General features: G+C 48.4%; 1 protein-coding gene across 3 annotated transcripts; it reads right to left on the bottom strand.

Moving 5' to 3' along the window:
• Window positions 1–2,782: 2,782 nt before the first annotated feature.
• On the bottom strand, window positions 2,783–10,374 carry RBM42 (RNA binding motif protein 42). 3 transcript variants are annotated; one of them, XM_029201304.1, is made up of 10 exons: window positions 10,108–10,342; window positions 9,727–9,871; window positions 8,340–8,424; window positions 8,170–8,244; window positions 6,587–6,652; window positions 6,334–6,509; window positions 5,507–5,839; window positions 5,071–5,188; window positions 3,118–3,312; window positions 2,783–3,026 (listed from the first exon to the last, which is right to left on the bottom strand). In XM_029201304.1, exons 1-10 carry the CDS (start codon window positions 10,233–10,235, stop codon window positions 2,914–2,916), a joined length of 1,434 nt encoding a protein of 477 aa, XP_029057137.1. In that variant the 5' UTR covers window positions 10,236–10,342; the 3' UTR covers window positions 2,783–2,913. The 3 variants fall into 3 exon arrangements, with proteins under 3 accessions (XP_029057137.1, XP_029057139.1, XP_029057138.1); XM_029201305.1 differs by having other exon boundaries at window positions 2,788–3,026; window positions 6,334–6,488; window positions 10,108–10,316; XM_029201306.1 differs by lacking the exon at window positions 6,587–6,652 and having other exon boundaries at window positions 6,334–6,488; window positions 10,108–10,374.
• Between the last annotated feature and the right edge of the window lie 7,825 nt (window positions 10,375–18,199).

Genomic DNA, 18,199 nt, shown 5'->3' with positions numbered 1-18,199 from the left:
GGTATTATGATATGAAAGCTATCTCTATAAGGAACACTGAGATATTTAGGGGTGAAGTGTTGTGTCTGTAACTTGTTTCCAATGATTCAGCAAAAAAACAAACCATGTATACTTGCGACATGTACATGCACACGTGCAATATTTGGGACACACTTATACTAAAAAATTATTTGTTGTTTGTCTTAAGTTCAAATTTAACTAGGTGCCCTGTATTTTTATTTCCTAAATCTGGCAACCCTAAACCCTGGTAGCTTGGCTTCAGAGCCTGTGCTTGTACCCATCCTGCAATATTGATAAGTAAATATTTAGCATTAAAAATAACCTCTTTAGGGCTTCCCTGGTGGCGCAGTGGTTGAGAGTCCTCCTGCCGATGCAGGGGACACGGGTTCGTGCCCTGGACCGGGAAGATGCCGCATGCCGCGGAGCGGCTAGGCCTGTGAGCCATGGCCACTGAGCCTGCATGTCCGGAGCCTGTGCTCCGCAACGGGAGAGGCCACAACAGTGAGAGGCCCACGTACCACAAAAACAAAAACAAAAACAAAAACAAAAATAACCTCTTTAATACGGGCCATTTCCAATATTCACCCAGTTCAATCACTAACCACTTGCCATTCTGGGGGTGGGAGGAGTGGGGGGTGTGGGCACTGCCCTTCATTGTTACACGAGGGAAACTGGGCCTCAACGGGAAGAGCAACTTACTAGGTCACACAGTGGGTGGTCCTGGGGCTCCTGGGATTGGACCCAGCGCTGGTTGAACCACAGAGCCCTCGGGCATCACGAGTCCCTCCATCCATCTAACCCAGGGGTCTGAAAGGAGTCTCCACCTGCTGTGCCCCACCAGGCCTGGAGCCTCCTCTCCCTGAAGCTGGCCTCTCTCCTGTCTGTATGTATCTGTCTCTCCATGTCTCTCTGCCCTGGGTTGACGTCCCTGGCCCTGGGTCTCTGTTGTACCAGGCCTGACTGCAGTAACTTTTTTTTTTTTTTTTTTTTTTTTGCCACATCTCACAGCTTGTGGGATCTTAGTTCTCTGACCAGGGGTTGAACCTGCGCCCTCAGAGGTGAAAGCAAGGAGTCCTAACCACTGGACCCCAGGGAATTCCCTCAAGTCTCTTCTGATGTCTCAGTTCCTCCCCACCTGTCTTTAAGTGTTTCTATCTCTCTCCCTATCTCCTTATCTGTTTCCATCTCATTCCCTCCCTGGGTTTATTCCCCATCTGCCTTCCCATTGTACTGCCTCAGACCCACAATTCTCGTCTCTTCCTGTCTCCCTCCCCACCTCTCTGTCTCTGCTCACTACATCCCTTCCATTTCGGTCCCTCTGTCTCTCAACCCCATTGATCTTTTTCTGTCTCCCCTCAGGACTTAAATGCACACATTTAAAACACGCCTTTCTGGAATCATTCTTCTTTCCATCTCCTCCTTTGCCTGCAGTGAATAGAAGAGGGTCAGGAGTAGGGAAGGCTAGTTATGTGGGGATGGGGTTTGAGGGTTCTGGAGCTGGGTGGTCCAGCCCAGGTGGCAGGGGGCTGAAGGGTACTTCCTGCCATTGATGGGAGGCCCTCACCCCTCTAACCAGACTGGAAAATGTGACGTCAGAGGGGGCAGTAAGGGAGGAAGACAGGAACTGAGGAAATTTGACACCTTTCCTGGGTAACTGGCTTCCCTGAGAAGCCTTGGCATTGTTTCTCCCCTCCCTCCCAAGCCCTCTCCCAATCAGGGGTTCTGATGGCTATGTCCCAGGGAGGCCCTCATCCCCTCCCCATGCCATCTCCCTCCTTTGCCTGGTCACTGCTCCAGCCTCCTTCCAGAACCCCAGATTTTTCTGAAGTGCAAATCTGTGATGCTAGTCCCCTGCTTGAACTTTGTCTCAGCTTCTCAAGGCTGGCTGCTTTCAGGGTAAAGTCTAAGCTCCCAGTTTGGCATTCAGGTTCCTGCATGGACACTTCTTCAGACAGGCAGAGACAAGCGTGGAGCTGGGAAACAGGAGTTGGGGAGAGACTTACAGATGCAGAGAGAGAAGAGAGACTCAGAGAGATATGGACACTTAGAAAGAGACAAGAAACAGAGGGGCACTCATAGAGAAACAGAGAAGGAGGCACAGAGAAACACTCAAAGAGATAGAGCAGAAGTTGGCTGGATTTTGGCAGAGTGAAGAAACTGGAAAACAGTCTCAGAGACCTAGAGGGTGACAACTGCAGAGACTAGGAGAGAGAAAAACAGGAAGAGAATGAGAGTCTCAGAAGTGGCCAGTGCCTTGAGGAAGCCCCTTCCTGACTCCCAGGATGGCTCCCATCCCAACCCTGATCACTCTGGGCTGTGACTGTCTGGCTACAGCCCTATCTTCTGCCACTGGACCATGAACTTGGAGGGAACAGGGCCTGTGGCTGTTTAAGTCACCATTGTGTCCCCAGCACTGTCCAGGCCCTTGATGAGAGTCTGCTGAATGGATGAAAGCCTGGAAGGCTGTGAGCTCCAGAAGGGCAGGGCCCAGAAGACCCCCTTATCTTGGTGCTGAGAACACAGGGTGGAGTCAGAAGACCACAGGTTTGAGCCTCTGCTTGGCTTCGGCCTTGCCCTAAGCCTCTACTTCCTCCTCTGTGGAACAGGCTGCACTGGACGTGCACTTAAGAGGTTTCAAGAAGATGTAAGGGGCATGCAGCAGGGACCGAAAAATGCCCATCTGCATGTTTGTCTGAGTAAACTTTCAAGGCTCCCCACTATTCCCAGAGTGGGGGATGCTAAGCCCTGCCCCCCAAAGAGTGCTTCCAAGCCTAGCCAAGGATGGAAATGAACGTAAATTTATTGAAACTGGTTTTGGGGAGGATGGGTGGGTGGATAGTTGAGGATTTCCCAAAGAACTGTGGGGAGGAGCCAGCGCCCGGCCGGGTGGGAGCGGGTGCCCAGCCACAGACCCTATCTCAGGCCCAATTTCTTCTTCTCCTTTTGCTTCTTGCGCACCACGTCCAGGTTCCGGTCCTTCCACATGCTCTTGCGCAGCTTGATGGGGCGTGAGCCCACATACTTCCCTGTGGGAGGGAGGGTTCATGGTCAGGCTTGGGGTCAGGCTCAGGCCAGATGCCTGCCATGCCCACTGACCCTAGGGAAGGCTGCACCCACCATTCATCTCACGCATGGCGCGCACATAGTCGCTGGGGTCCTTAAAGCTGACGAAGCCGTAGCCCTTGGTTTTGCCTGTGCGCTTGTCGCGGATCACCTTAGCCTTAAGGAAGGATGGGAAGCGGCTGAAGGCTCGTGCCAAGATGTCATCATTCACCTCATTGCCCAGATCCCCACAGAAGATTCGGAAGTCATCTGGGGTTGGGAGAGAGGAGGTCAGAGGATACAGATGTCTGGCTCAGTCTTATTTAAATGACCCCACCTTCTCTGGAAACATCACCAAGCCCTCTTCCTCTGTATGCCCAGCAGTCTCTGCCTGGGGCCCTCTTGGTCATAACAGCCAATGCCTGTATAGTATTTACCCTGTGCTAGGCTCTCTGCTAAGCACCCATGAGGTTTTAGCACATCTGGCACTCTCAACAACCCTTTACACTAAGGCACAGAGAGGTCAAGTCACCCGCCCCAAGTTAATCAGGAAGCGGCAGAGCTGGGACAAGAACTCAGGCATCTGGCTCCAGAGTCCTCACTTTTAACTAACTGCCCTGCCCTGCCCCACCCCAGGGCCAGCTCTCCCATTCCCTCGATGAAGCCCCTACCTTCGTCATCCCAGCCCTGGCCTGTCCTCCAAGCCCACAGCATCCTTTGGTCTCCTGAACACCTCCCCATGGACATTCCCTGGGCCCCTGACACCCACTGGCTCCCATAATGGCACCCCGGTACCACAGAATTCATCGTTCCTCAGCTCTGCTTCCTCTGCAAAGCCCACTCTAATCCCCCTTGAGTCCCTTAAACCTGAACATACTGCCTGATTCTTCTCCAAGGCCAACTTCAGCTGCCATTCCTGGACATATCCCCTGGGCTGGGCCTGAGCCTCGACCAAATGTGCTCAAGCCCAAAGAATCCCTTCCCCCGTGAGCATATACTATTACCATCCTCTTGCTGGAGATGAGGAAAATGAAGCTTGAAGGGCTAAGTGACTTGCCCAAGGTCACAGAACTAGGGCCTACAGCCTGCACTGGCCACATCTGGGCCGGCGCTGCCATGGCTCTGGCCTGGGGTGGGTAGACGGTCCCAGGGAAAGAGGCAGAAGTCAAAGACTAGGATGGGAGGCAGGACCCTCTCCTTGGCTACCGCTGTGGCTGCCCCATAGCTCTGGTGGTGACTGAGGGCACTCTCTGAGAACAAGTTAGTTTACCCCAGGCAGAAATAATCTGACAAAGGGTAGGACCTTCTACAAACCAACCAGTCTGAACACATCAAAAAACTATTATACATAAGACAAAGCAGTGGGAGGGAGACAATTCTCATTAAAAGATAATCTAGTGACACAAAACCGCATGTATTCTCATTCGGGGGAAAAACAGCTATAATATAGTTTGGGGACAACTGGGAAAATATGAATATAAACAGAATATGCGATGCCACAGAATTATTGTTAATTTTCTTAGATGTGTTAATCGTGTAATGATATGAAAGAAAATATCACTTTTCTTAGGAGATGAATACTGAGGTATTTAGTAGTGAAGGGATAACTTCATTTATAATTTACTTCAAATGACTGAGCAAAAACCAAAAAAAGATACAAACATGTGGAGAGTTAAAGTGAATACAGCAAAGTGTTAATCTCTGAATCTAGGTGGTAGATATATAGTTGTTAACTCTGCAGTTCAGTATTTAAAATTTTTCATAAAAAGTTAGGAGACAAAAGAATGCTCTTTCACTTTTAGCAAGCCAGGCCCCTCATGAATGAAACAGAGGCCAGAAGGTCCTAGGTGCCAATCCCCTCCACCAAGTTCTGTTCAGTGGCCGGGCAAGGGCCTGCCCCCCCAGTGTCCTAGTCTGGCTCTCCCCGGGGTGGGCTAACAACAATGCTGCCCTTCAGAGAGGTGTGCAGTTACCTGGGTCGCCTTCCCTTGGTGGAGCAGCACAGATCCTGCACTCGAGCCCACTTACCTGCATCCCACTCCAGCAGGCTGGGGTCCTCCCAGCTGCTCCCAGCTGCTGTGCGAATGCAGCGTTTCAATTTCTCTGGCTTTCCTTTCTTCTTGTCCTCACCTAGAGGCTCTGGGACCTGCAGAGGAAAGGGATGGGGTGCAAAGGGCTTGATGCTGGAGTCTGCTGGACCCGTATGCCCTCTTCATGTTCCCCCACTTTCCTCTGCCTACCCGGTCCTCCCACCTCCATAGCTGGGGCACTGGATGTGCTGCTGGCTGTCAGGTGTGTGTGTCTGCCTCCCTCTTCCCCATGTCCTCCCAACCCCTCCAATTTCCTGGGTCTCTCCTACCTCCACAGATAGAAGATGCCATGTGTTTCTGCGTGAAGAAGCCCCTGGGCTCCTGTCTGCCCAATCAGCCCTTTCTGTGCCCCCACTGCTCTGCTCCCTGCCTACCTCAAGAGCCATGAGGCCAGGGGGTGGTTCAGGCCGAGGGGGCCGGGGTCTCGGACGCAGGGACAGGAGCTCAGGAATGCGCAGCGGGGGCAGTAGGCCTCGCACGACTTCCAGCGGCAGGGGCAGGGGCTCAGGCTCGGGCAGAGGCATGGCCAGGGCCAGTGGCAGGCTGGGCCCAATGACTGCAGGGCCAGCTGGGGTGCCCCCTGCCCCCACAGCCACCGCTGCGCCAGCCTCCTCCAGCCCGGCCGCTGCTGCCACCACAGCCTCCTCCTTCTCTTTCAGGCCCAACCCCAGGCCGAGGCCCAGCTCTCGGGGTGCTGCTGGCTCTTCCTGTAGGAAAAAGGAGGGCATGAGGGGGGCCAGATCACAGGCTCAGACCTCACTACCACCTCCACCCTGTACAACAGAGCAAAGGCCTGGGCACCAGAGAGCAGGCAAGAGACACCTAGACAGGGAAAGGAGTCTCTAGTTAGAGACAAACACAGGGATAGAGAAACACAGGCAGAGAGACAGACAGACATAGGGACAAAAAAAGACATGAAGACAGAAATACAGAGACAATCAAAGGAAAAACAGAGATACAGAGAGAGAAGTACACCTGTAACTTGTGTTTTCTCTCTATACTTTCCTTATAAAAAGAAAAAAACAGAAAGATATGGCCACAGAAGGAAAGAGGGAAAGACAGAGACAAAGTCAGAGAGTGAGAAGGCAGAGACATGAAAAGCCACAGGAAAGGTGGACTTGGTGGACACAGCCCACCGGGCCAGGATGAGGGCCTCCCAGCCCACTGCACCTCTGACCCTCAGTTCCCTGTCCACACTCACCAGAGGAGGCCTCAGAGCAGTCATGGAGCCAAGAGGGGGCCCTGGGGCCCGAGCCATCGGTGGCAGCATCATAGGTGGTCCAGGGGGGCCAGGCAGAGGGGGGCCCACGAGGGCCTGGTGAGGGGGCCGCAGAGCCATAGGGCGGGGGCCACCTGCTGTGGAAGAAAGAGCAGAATCTGTCAGGGTGTTAGTGGGGAAATCGGAGGGCTTGGGGAGGAGTTACATGGCAGGATGATGACCCTGGCCCCCTCACCTGCTCTCTGTAGCACGTGAGGGATGAAGGCTGGATGCAGAATAGGGGCCCTCTGGGGGGCCGCAGCTGTGGGAGAGATGGGGGTGTGTGTCAAGGGGGACTGGGGCACTTGGGGCAAGGTGTGTGCTTGTGGGTACTCTCAGAACCAAGAAATCTGGAGAAGAGCCTGGGGAGCCTTCTGGGAGATGCAGGGTTCTTTTCATTTGTTCATTCAACAAAAACTTACCACTGATGATTTCCTCTGGGCCTGGCCCTGTCCTGTGCAATGCTAGGGACACACCAAAGACCAAGGGCTCTAAGGGAGCTCCTGGTCCAGAGCAGGAGAGAGCAGACCTATCACCAGAGTGACAGCCAGAGAGATCAGGGCTGGGATGGGGGAAAGCCCAGGCAGAGTGATGGAGGCTGGGAGTGGGGAGCCCAGGAAGCAGTGGGAGCTCAGAAGACCTATGCTGGGGGGACTAGAGAAGGCTTCCTGGAGAAAGGGACCTGTGAGCTGAGACCCAAAGGATAATGAAGAGTTGGTCAGGCAAAGGGTGAGTTTGGAAATATTACTAGCAAGGAGAACATTTATAAACAAAAATTTTTCCCTTTTCAGTTTAGTGTAATTGTAATAGAGGATGTTAGAGTTGGACAGCATCATAGGAGAATGGTCAAGAGGTCAGTAGGCATCCAAGCAGTCTTGTTGGCTGAACTGTGTATGTCCTCTGGAGGGCACTGGGGAGCCACAGCAGGGTTGGAAGCTGGGCAGGGGACTATGTCAGATATGCACTTTGATCAAAACCATACTAAAGGGTAGGAGGTGTTAAACCTTCTCAGATATCAGATAAAAAAGTGTAACAGGATTTAAGTAGCACAATTAACAAGTACAATCTAATAGAGATCACACCAGAACTTTACAGAACACATACCCTTTTCAAACACATAAGGAAATACGAATGTCACAAAAATTGTGTGTATAAAGGTCATCTCAACAACACAAAGTAGGAGTGAGTGACCTGTGGAGAGGAGAGATTTTAGTTGATTTGGGTTATAGCTGGATTTGGGTTTAGTTCATAGGTTTTGGAAGAATAAAGTTGGGCGACAATGAGCAGGGGAGAGAAGGGACCTCAGCAAGAGCTCTGCTGGTATATCCCAGCAATGTGTGGGGCTCCTGAGGAGGAAATGCAGCTCTCTCTCTGCAAGGGGCTGGGTGATGTAGGGTCTTGACTGACAGGTGAGGAGCACAGGTGCTTGTTTGATGGTTTGTTCATCCCATCAACAGAGAGCACGTAATACTTACTAGCTGGCATGGACCTTATTTTTAGAGAAAGCAAAAGATGATAACCATAATAAATAAATTGTACAACTGTTCTAAAGCATGAAGTGCTATGAAGAAACATAGCAAAGCGTAAGGATTAGGAGTGACAGTAACGGGGTTGGTTTGCAGTGATCAAGTGAAGCCTTACTAATGCCAAACTGACAAAGTACACGATCAGGTTTATGCTTTAGAAAGACAATGACATCATGGGGATGAAATGGAGAGGGCGAAGTAGTTGAAACAAGAGTGCTTGGTGAAATGTGGGATTTCCTGGCCCCAGACCTACCTGCTCGCCGCAGGAACATGGCTTCTCGAGCCTCTGGACTGTCCAGGTGACTCCGATCACCAGGACCAAAGCCAACTGTTGGGAGGGGAGAAATGAGGATGGTTGGAGGAAAGTCCCAGGCATCCCTTTTTCACCACCTTGCCTCCCTCACTCCACCACTCCTTACTTACCTGGGCCCACAAAAGGTGGGCCACCCACCATGGGAGGAACCACTGTGGCTGCAGCGGCTGCTCGGGCCTCCAGAGTCTGTTGGACCTGTTGGAGAGGAGGCTTGGGTGAGAGGCCTGATTCAGTGCCCCCAAGCTGCCCTGGCAGGCTCACCTGGGAGGCCAAGGGTTTCATTCTTTGCACTCTGTGGCTATCTATCAAACTTTAGGTCTCGGCTAAAACATCACTTTTCAGAGAGGCATTTGGGACCACACTAGCCGAAGGTGTCCTTAGCCCCTCCCAGTTGCAACTTCTCTCATCATCCTGCTTCATCTTCCCCAAAGCACTTAGCACTACCTGAAATTATGTCTAGCGTGTCCTCCTTCTCTCTCGTGCCATCACCCTGGTCCAAGCCACCATTATCTCTTGCCTAGAGTATTATGGTAGCCTCTTCCTCAGACTCCTTGACTCTGCCCTGGCCCCCTATAGTCTGTCCTCCAAACACAGCCAGAGCGACCCTGGTGACATCTAAGTTGGATCACATCACCTCACTGCTCAAAACCCTTCAACTGCTTCCCATCTCCGAGTAAAAACCAAGGTCCTTGTGATGACCAACAAGGTCCTACTAGATCTGTCTCTACCACCTCTCTGTGCTGTTCTCCTCCCACCCTCTCCCTTGCTCACTGCATTCCAGCCACACTATTCTCCCTGCTGGTCCTTGAACATGTCAGGTATGCACCTACCTCATGGCCTTTGCATTGGCAGTTCTCTCTGCTGGGAATACTTTTCCCCCAGATATCTGCCTGGTTCCCTCAATCATGCCCTTTATATCTGCGTAAATGTCACCTCCTCAGAAAGGCCTTCCCTGATCGCGCTCATAAACGTCTGCCCTTCTTACTCTACTTTGACCTGTCTCTCAGTAGTAAAATGTAAACTCCAAAAAGGTAGTGATTGTTTTTCTGTTTTGTTCTCTGCTATATGCCTAGTGTCTAGAATAGTACCTAGTGCAGAAAAGGCACTGGAAAATTATCTGTTGAGAGAATGAACAAGTTTCATTTACTTGTTCTCTTTTTAGTAGTCTCTCTCTTCACTACTCACATATACTTAGCTATAAAACACTTGAATGTGACTAATGATACTGAGGAACTATTTAATTTTAGTATGAATTTTAAATAAATACAGAACATTTCCATCATTGTAGAAAGTTCTACTGGCCAACATGATCTAGAATAAAAGCTCCCAATGGGCAGAAATATTGTTTGTCTTAGTCACTACTGTGTCCTCAATGCCTGGCACCTGAAATATTTGTCACACTAATTAATCAACAAGCCAACACGTTAATAGCTCTCTGTATACAAACACTGTGTTCAGAGGCAACGTGCTCTATTATATGCGTTAGTTCAGCCGTACCTGCTGGTATGTGTTGGTGGCGATAATTGGGCGGATGACAGGAGCTGCTGGGACTTGCATTGCTTCTACCGTGGGGACGGTAGGCACCGCAGGCACAGCAGTTGGGATTCCTGTAACCGGAGCCCCCAGAACTTCCTGCTCAAACCTGGGGGGGGGGGCAGGACAGACACCACAGCTCAGGACCTTGCACCAATTCTGGAACGCTGGGTATATCGCGACAGCGCCTTCACCCCTGCCAAGCTCTCCTTCTTACTCCCGCCCCCACAATCCCGAAAGTCCCATTTCCCCAAGATAGAGCCATCTGTCGGGCCTATCGTGGCCTGGAGGGTCCAGGGCTCTGGCTGTGGGACGGCTCTTATCGCGCCCTGTCGCGGGCCTTACAGGGCCATCTCCGCCTCCATCTCCTTCAAGCGTTCCTCGCCGCTCTTGCCCGGGATGCCAGCACCAGGGCCCGGGACCACAGGTCCTCCTGCACCCGGGAGTCCCGGGGCTGGCCCCGCCCCGGCCATCGCTGCTGCCGTCGCTGTCGCCACTACTACCGCCTCAACTCAGTCGCCTCCGCCGGTTCCGCTGTGTACTCCCTGGCTTCGTCAGGGTTGGCGCCAGCGGATGACGTCTCAGCGAGAGTGACGGGCGCCGGTACATGACATCATGCGCCAACGGGGCTCGTCAACGGGGACCTAAGGCCAATGAGAACCCGGCCACACCCGAAGGGCCCGCCCCAAGGAGGAGTATAGGCCAATCAGAGTGCCGGAAAAACGAGTTTTACGGAAGAATCTGAGTCTATGAGAGTGCAGCCGAGCGAGACCGCCACGCCTACATGGAGGAACAGGGGCTAACGAAAGTACTGTAGAGTCAGTTGTCCCCGTTCCTGAAGTGGAAACTTGATCTTTAAGAACTCAGGAAAGTTCGGAGGTCCCGCCCTTGCCACCGCGAGGCCCGTTCCGGAAGTTTTAAAACACACTGAAATCCGAATGATCCCAGGGCAGGACGAGGCTGGATATAGCTGGGGGCCGTGGTCGCCCACTCTGGGGTAGACGGACACGCTACCAGACAATGAGTCCCAGAAAAAACAGGGACGTGATGTGGGAAGCTCAGATGAGGTGCCTGACTCAGGCTTCCTGGAGGAGGTGACGTCTGAAAACTTCTGCTGGATGAAAATGAGAGAGATTCTGGGTAGGAGGAATACAGTTCATGCAAAGGCCGAGAGATAGTAGTCAAATGCGTCACCTCATAAGGTCACGTGTATAGTTTCGGTGTCTGTGCTTTCTAGGGATACAGCTGACCCCTCCTTTTTTTTTTAGTCCTCAAAATGTTTTATGAATATTTTCAAAAATACACAACAGTAGGGAGAATGAACATCCACGTACTAATATTCTACCCTTCTTGTTTCGTCTATACTTCTTTTATTTTTTTGCTTTACATTATAGCAAATTCCAGACGTCTATCAATTCACCCATAATTGCTTCATGATGTCTCTCTAACATAAGGAGTATTTAAAAGGAAACAAAACAAAACAAAAACAGCATTTTCACACCCAAGAAAATGGGTATCTTAGTATCATCTAACACCCAGACTGAGTTCAATTTTCTCTGCCTCAAAATGTCTTTATACAGGGGACTTCCCTGGTGGCTCAGTGGTTAAGAATCCGCCTGCCAATGCAGGGGACACGGGTTTGAGCCCTGGTCTGGGACGATCCCACATGCCATGGAGCAACAAAGCCCGTGAGCCACAACTACTGAGCCTGCGCTCTAGAGCCCACGAGCCACAACTACTGAAGACTACACCACAACTACTGAAGCCCTCTCGCCTAGAGCCTGTGCTCTGCAGCAAGAGGAGCCACTGCAATGAGAAGCCCGTGCACCACAACAAGGAGCAGCCCCCGCTTGCCGCAACTAGAGAAAGCCTGCGTGCAGCGACGAAGACCCAACGCAGCCAAAATAAATAAATAATAAAAACAAAAACAAAACTTAATGTTACCGCTTGCCTTGGTTTCTTGAAGCTCCAGTTTGAATCAGCATAAATGAATGCTTTGTTAAAATACTTTGTTTGCTTCTGTGTTAGAGATGTTATAAGAATAGGATGCCTTAAAAAATTATTATTAACTAGAGTCCACACTTTATTCAATTTTCCTAGTGTTTACCTAATCTCTTTTCTGTTTAAGCATCCCATCCAGGATAACACATAACATTTAGTTGCCTTGTTTCGTTAGGCTCTTCTTGCCAGTGACAATTTCCTACTCTTTCTTTTTCATGACTTTGATAGTTTTGAGTACTGGTCACGTATTTTGTAGAATGTTCCTCATTTGGTATCTGTCTGATGTTTTTCTCATTATTAGGCTGGGGTTATGCTTTTTTTGGGCGGGGGAGGGAGACCACAGAGGTAAAGTGCAATTTTCATCATATACCAAGGCTACATACTATCAACATGAATTATTATTGTTAACTTTGATCTCCTGAAGTAGCACTTGTCAGATTTCTTTACTATAAAATTACTTTTTAAAAACTCCCTGGGGGCTTCCCTGGTGGCGCAGTGGTTAAGAATCCACCTGACAATGCAGGGGACACGGGTTCGAGCCCTGGTCCAGGAAGATCCCACATGCCGCGGAGCAACGAAGCCCATGAGCCACAACTACTGAGCTCACGTGCTGCATCTACTGAAGCCCGCGCGCTCTACAGCCCGTGCTCCGCAACGAGAGAAGCCACCGCAATGAGCAGCCCACGTACTGCAACGAAGAGTAGCCCCCGCTCGCGGCAACTAGAGAAAGCCGTGCGCAGCTATGAAGACCCAACATAGCCAAAAATAATAAATAAATAAAAATTTAAAAATAAAATAAAATAAAAACTCCCTGGGCTTCCCTGGTGGCGCAGTTGTTAAGAATCTGCCTGCCAGCTCATGCAGCTCAATATCAAAAAAACAAACAACCCAATCCAAAAATGGCCAGAAGACCTAAATAGACATTTCTCCAAAGAAGATATAGAGATTGCCAACAAACACATGAAAAGAGGCTCAACATCACTAATCATTAGAGAAATGCAAATCAAAACTACAATGAGGTATCACCTCACACCGGTCAGAATGGCCATCATCAAAAAATCTACAAACAATAAATGCTGGAGAGGGTGTGGAGAAAAGGGAACCCTCTTGCACTGTTGGTGGGAATGTAAATTGATACAGCCACTATGGAGAACAGTATGGAGGTTCCTTAAATAACTAAAAATAGAACTACCATATGACCTAGCAATCCGCTACTGGGCATATACCCTGAGAAAACCATAATTCAAAAAGAGTCATGTCCACAATGTTCATTGCAGCACTATTTACAATAGCCAGGACATGGAAACAACCTAAGTGTCCATCGACAGATGAATGGGTAAAGAAGATGTGGCACACGCATACAATGGAATATTATTCAGCCATAAAAAGAAACGAAATTGAGTTATTTGTAGTGAGGTGGATGGACCTAGAGTCTGTCATACAGAGTGAAGTAAGTCAGAAAGAGAAAAACAAATACCATATGCTAACACATATATATGGAATCTAAAAAAAAAAAAAAGGTTCTGATGAACCTAGGGGCAGGACAGGAATAAAGACGCAGATGTAGGGAATGGACTTGAGGGACACAGGGAAGGAGAAGGTTAAGCTGGGGCGAAGTGAAAGAGTAGCATTGACATATACACACTACCAAATGTAAAATAGATAGCTAGTGGGAAGCAGCTGCATAGCACAGGGAGATCAGCTCGGTGCTTTGTGACCATCTAGAGGGTTGGGATAGGGAGGGTGGGAGGGAGATACAAGAGGGAGGGAATATGGGGATATATATATGCATATAGCTGATTCACTTTGTTATACAGCAGAAACTAACACAACATTGTAAACCAATTATACTTCAATAAAGATGTTAAAAAAAAAAAAAAAAGAATCCGCCTGCCAGTGCAGGGTACACGGGTTTGAGCCCTGGTCCAGGAAGATCCCACATGCCGCGGAGCATCTAAGCCCGTGCGCCACAACTACTGAGCCTGCGCTCTAGAAACCGCGAGCCACAACTACTGAGCCCGCGTGCTTAGAGCCCGTGCTCCTCAACAAAATAAGCCACCGCAAATGAGAAGCCCGCGCACTGCAATAAAGAGTAGCCCCCGCTCGCCGCAACTAGAGAAAACCCCGCGCACAGCAACGAAGACCCAACCCAGCCAAAAATAAACAAACAAACAAATAAATAAGTAAATAAATTTATAAAAAATAAATTAAAAACTCTCTTTTTATGCTCTTTGGAAGGAATTTACTATGCACAGCCCATACTTAAGGGGTGGAGTAGTTAAGCTCCACCTCCGTGAGAGTGAGATATCTGCATAAATTATTTGGAATTCTTTTGCACAAGGGATGTCTATTGTACCCCCTTTATTTCGTTATTAAATCACTTGTATCAGTATGGACTCATGGATATTCTATACTTTCGGTTATTATACAATTACACTTTAGTTATTTTGTTGCTCAAATTGTTCCAGCTTTTAAAATCCTATTAAAGTCTTTTTTTAACCTGAAAATTTCCCATCTCCTGCCTTTTTCTTCCTCCCTCTTTTCTTTCTCTTTCTCCCCCCACCCTCTCTTTTTTTTGTCTTCTATTTGTTGCAGAAACTGATCAATTGTCCTATAGGACGTCTCACATTTTGGATTTAACTAATTATGTTTGTTCACTTGTTCCTCGCTGCCTCCTCTCCCTTGCTTATTTATTGCAGTAACAGAAGCTTGATTAGATTTAGGTTTAATTTGGTAAAAGAATACTTAAGAGGTAATCCTGCTGTATCTCATCAGGAGCACATGGTATCTGGTTGTACTCCTTTGGTGATGCCAAGATTGATCAGCAGTGTCATCCTGTTCCATCCATTTTAAAAAGCTCAATCTTTCCATTAATAGTTTTAGCAGCACTTGATCATCATTACCTGTATCTATTACTTATTAACATATGGAAGATAGTGGTTTTCTAATTTTATCATTCTCCCTGAAATTATTAGTGACTTTTATAAACGTCCTCCTTATCAGGAATTGGGTTACTTGTTCACGTACAGGAAAGAAGACAGAAAATGCTTGATTCTTTCTCTATTTTATGTTGGCGGGGGGAAAGAAATGAGTTGGTTACTAACACCCTTCAAAGGTGACCAGTGAGGAATGTGTGTGTGAATATCAATATGAACTGACATTTTCAAACATATTTATGTGCTTCAAGTCATTGCAGTCATTCTTTTAATTAAATATTTATTTATTTATTAATAGTTAATTTATTTTTTTGGCTGCATCGGGTCTTAGTTGTGGCATGTGGGATCTTCACTGAGGCATGTGGGATCTTTTGTTGCGGCGCGCGGGCTCTTCCTTGTGGTGTGCGGGCTTCTCTCTAGTTGTGGCATGCGGGTTTTCTCTCTCTAGTTGGGGTACACGGGCTCCAGGGCACGTGGGCTCTGTAGTTGTGGCGCATGGGTTCCAGAGCGTGTGGGCTCTGTAGTTTGTGGCACACGGGCTCTAGTTGAGGCGCATGGGCTCTATAGTTGTGACACGCGGGCTTAGTTGCCCTGCGGCATGTGGGATCTTTGTTCAAACCCGCGTCCCCTGCATTGCAAGGCGGATTCTTTACCACTGGACCACCAGGGAAGTCCCCATTGAAGTCATTCTAATTGCTGCTCAAAATGTCCCATCTTTAGCCAGTGGCAACGCCTTCATACAGACTCCTGAGTCCTTTTGACTCAATCCCAGTAGTTTTGGAGGACGTCCTTGCTCTCTGGTACAAAATGCTTCATACTCATTTTGCACATTTCCTGCCCCAGACCTAGAATCAGCTATTTCCCCAAGGATCCCTGGTTCCTTTGAGTCAGAAATGGTATTTAGAGGCCACAGCCTGGGCACTAGGGTTGCTCATTGTTACTGCGTTGTCATATGTAGAGCTCTTCCGTGGACTTAGCTAGGAAAAAAAAATATATATATAAAATACATATTTATATATATTTATTATACGTATTACATATATAGTTTAGAAAGAGAAAACCCCATGAGTTCATTCTAATATTTCCAATTCAAATGAAAGATTACAGGGTATTACTTCTTTGATTTTATATTTGTATCTCTTTTCTTCTTTTTTTAAAAAAATATTTATTTATTTATTTGGCTGTGCCGGGTCTTAGTTGCGGCAGGTGGGGTCTTCACCGCCACGTGCGGGATCCTCAGCTGCGGCATGTGGGATCTTTTAGCTGCAGCATGAGGGATTTTTAGTTGCGGCATGCGAACTCTGAGCTGCCGCATGTGGGATCTAGTTCCCCGACCAGGGAGCGAACCTAGGCCCCCTGTACTAGGAGCCCAGAGTCCTAGCCACTGGACCACCAGGGAAGTCTCGTGTATCTCTTTCATTTGCATTAAAAACTTAGTCCCCAGTAACATTAGCATAGCTACATATTTGCTTTAGTCTAATATATAATTTCAAAATATATGATGTTGGGTCTCAAAATTTTAAACTGTATTTTACCAAAATAAAAAAAATCAGTATTATTATGAACAATAAGACTATTTGAAAGTAGGTTGCAGACATCATCCTTAATACTTCAACACACATTCTCTAAGAACATTCTCCCACTTAACCATGATACCATTATCACACCAAAGAAATTTTATAAAGATACAGTATTATCCAATATACCAATCTCTCATTTCTCATATTCAAATTTCCCCAGTTGACTCAAAAATCTACTTTCGCGGGACTTCTCTGGTGGCGCAGTCGTTAAGAATCCGCCTGCCAATGCAAGGGACACGGGTTTGAGCCCTGGTTTGGGAAGATCCCACAAGCCGCGGAGCAACTAAGCCCGTGCTCCACAACTACTGAGCCTGCACTCTGGAGCCCCCAAGCCACAACTACTGAAGCCCACACGCCTAGAGCCCGTGCTCCGCAACAAGAGAAGCCACTGCAATGAAGAGTAGCCCCTGCTCGCCGCAACCAGAGAAAGCCCGCCTGCAGCAATGAAGACCCAACGCACCCAAAAATAAATAAAAAAAATTAAAAAAAATTTTTTAAATGTACTTTCGGGACTTCCCAGGTGGTCCAGTGGCTGACTCTCACTCCCAATGCGGGGGGACCCAGGTTTAATCCCTGGAGGGAACTAGATCCCACATGCCACAACTAAGACCTGGTGCAGCCAAATAAATATTAAAAAACAACACTCCAAACCAAAAAATAACCCCAAAATGTACTTTCAAACGCAAATGCTTATAAAAACTTAAAACACCCCACCCTGATTCAATCAAGATTTTGCATTGCATTTGGTTGTCATGTCTCTTTTAATCTAAAACAATCCCTACTGTACCCCCACTGACTTTCTGAAGAATATGATCTAGTTGTTTTGTACAAGGTCGCACAACTTTTATTTCACCCAGAATGTCTTTGGGATAGGTTCCTATAAGTAGCATTGTCTGGGCAAAGAGTAAATGCTTATATCGTTTTCTTTTAATTAAAAAAATTATTATTATTATTTTTTGGGTTTTATTAATTTTATTTATTTATTTATTTTGGCTGTGTTGGGTCTTCGTGGCTGCGCGCGGGCTTTCTCTAGTTGCAGCGAGCGGGGACTACTCTTCGTTGCGGTGTGTGGGCTTCTCATCGCGGTGGCTTCTCTTGTTGCAGAGAACGGGCTCTAAGCGCGCGGGCTTCAGTAGTTGCAGCACGCGGGCTTCAGTAGTTACAGCACGCGGGCTCAGTAGTTGTGTCTCACAGGCTCTAGAGTGCAGGCTCAGTAGTTGTGGCGCACGGGCTTAGTTGCTCCGCGGCATGTGGAATCTTCCTGGACCAGGGCTCGAACCCATGTCCCCCACATTGGCAGGCGGATTCTTAACCACTGCGCCACCAGGGAAGTCCAATAAATGCTTATAGAGTTTTTCTGGAGATGATCTCACAGATATTCCATATTGCACATCCACTGATGTATCAGAGTGCTGTTTCCCATAGCCTTACCAACAGAGGGAGCTGCCAAAATTACAGGTTTCCTTTTTCCCAGTCTGGTAGGTGAGAAATGTATCAAAGTGGGGTTTTAATTTGCTTTTCTCTTACAGAGTTTGAGCATATTTTCTGAGAACTGTCCATTCATATATTTTGCCCATTTTTCCATGGACTTGGAATTTTTCTTTTCCACTTTGACACTACACACACACACACACTTTTATGTTATAAACTGCGAACATTTCCCCTCAATTTGTCATTTCTTCTTACTTTTTTTTTTTTTTTGCTGTACGCGGGCCTCCCACTGTTGTGGCCTCTCCCGTTGCGGAGCACAGGCTCCGGACGCGCAGGCTCAGCGGCCATGGCTCACGGGCCCAGCCGCTCCGCGGCATGTGGGATCTTCCCAACCGGGGCACGAACCCGTGTCCCCTGCATCGGCAGGCGGACTCTCAACCACTGCGCCACCAGGGAAGCCCTGCTTTTTTTTTTTTAAACCATGTAAAA

This window comes from Monodon monoceros, unplaced genomic scaffold (genome assembly GCF_005190385.1).
Source record: "Monodon monoceros isolate NGI ecotype Baffin Bay Population unplaced genomic scaffold, NGI_Narwhal_1 Super_Scaffold_10, whole genome shotgun sequence".
In the NCBI taxonomy this organism is placed as follows: Eukaryota; Metazoa; Chordata; class Mammalia; order Artiodactyla; family Monodontidae; genus Monodon; species Monodon monoceros.
Note: the sequence above shows the minus strand (reverse complement) of the source record. Positions and strands in the feature narration are given on the sequence as shown.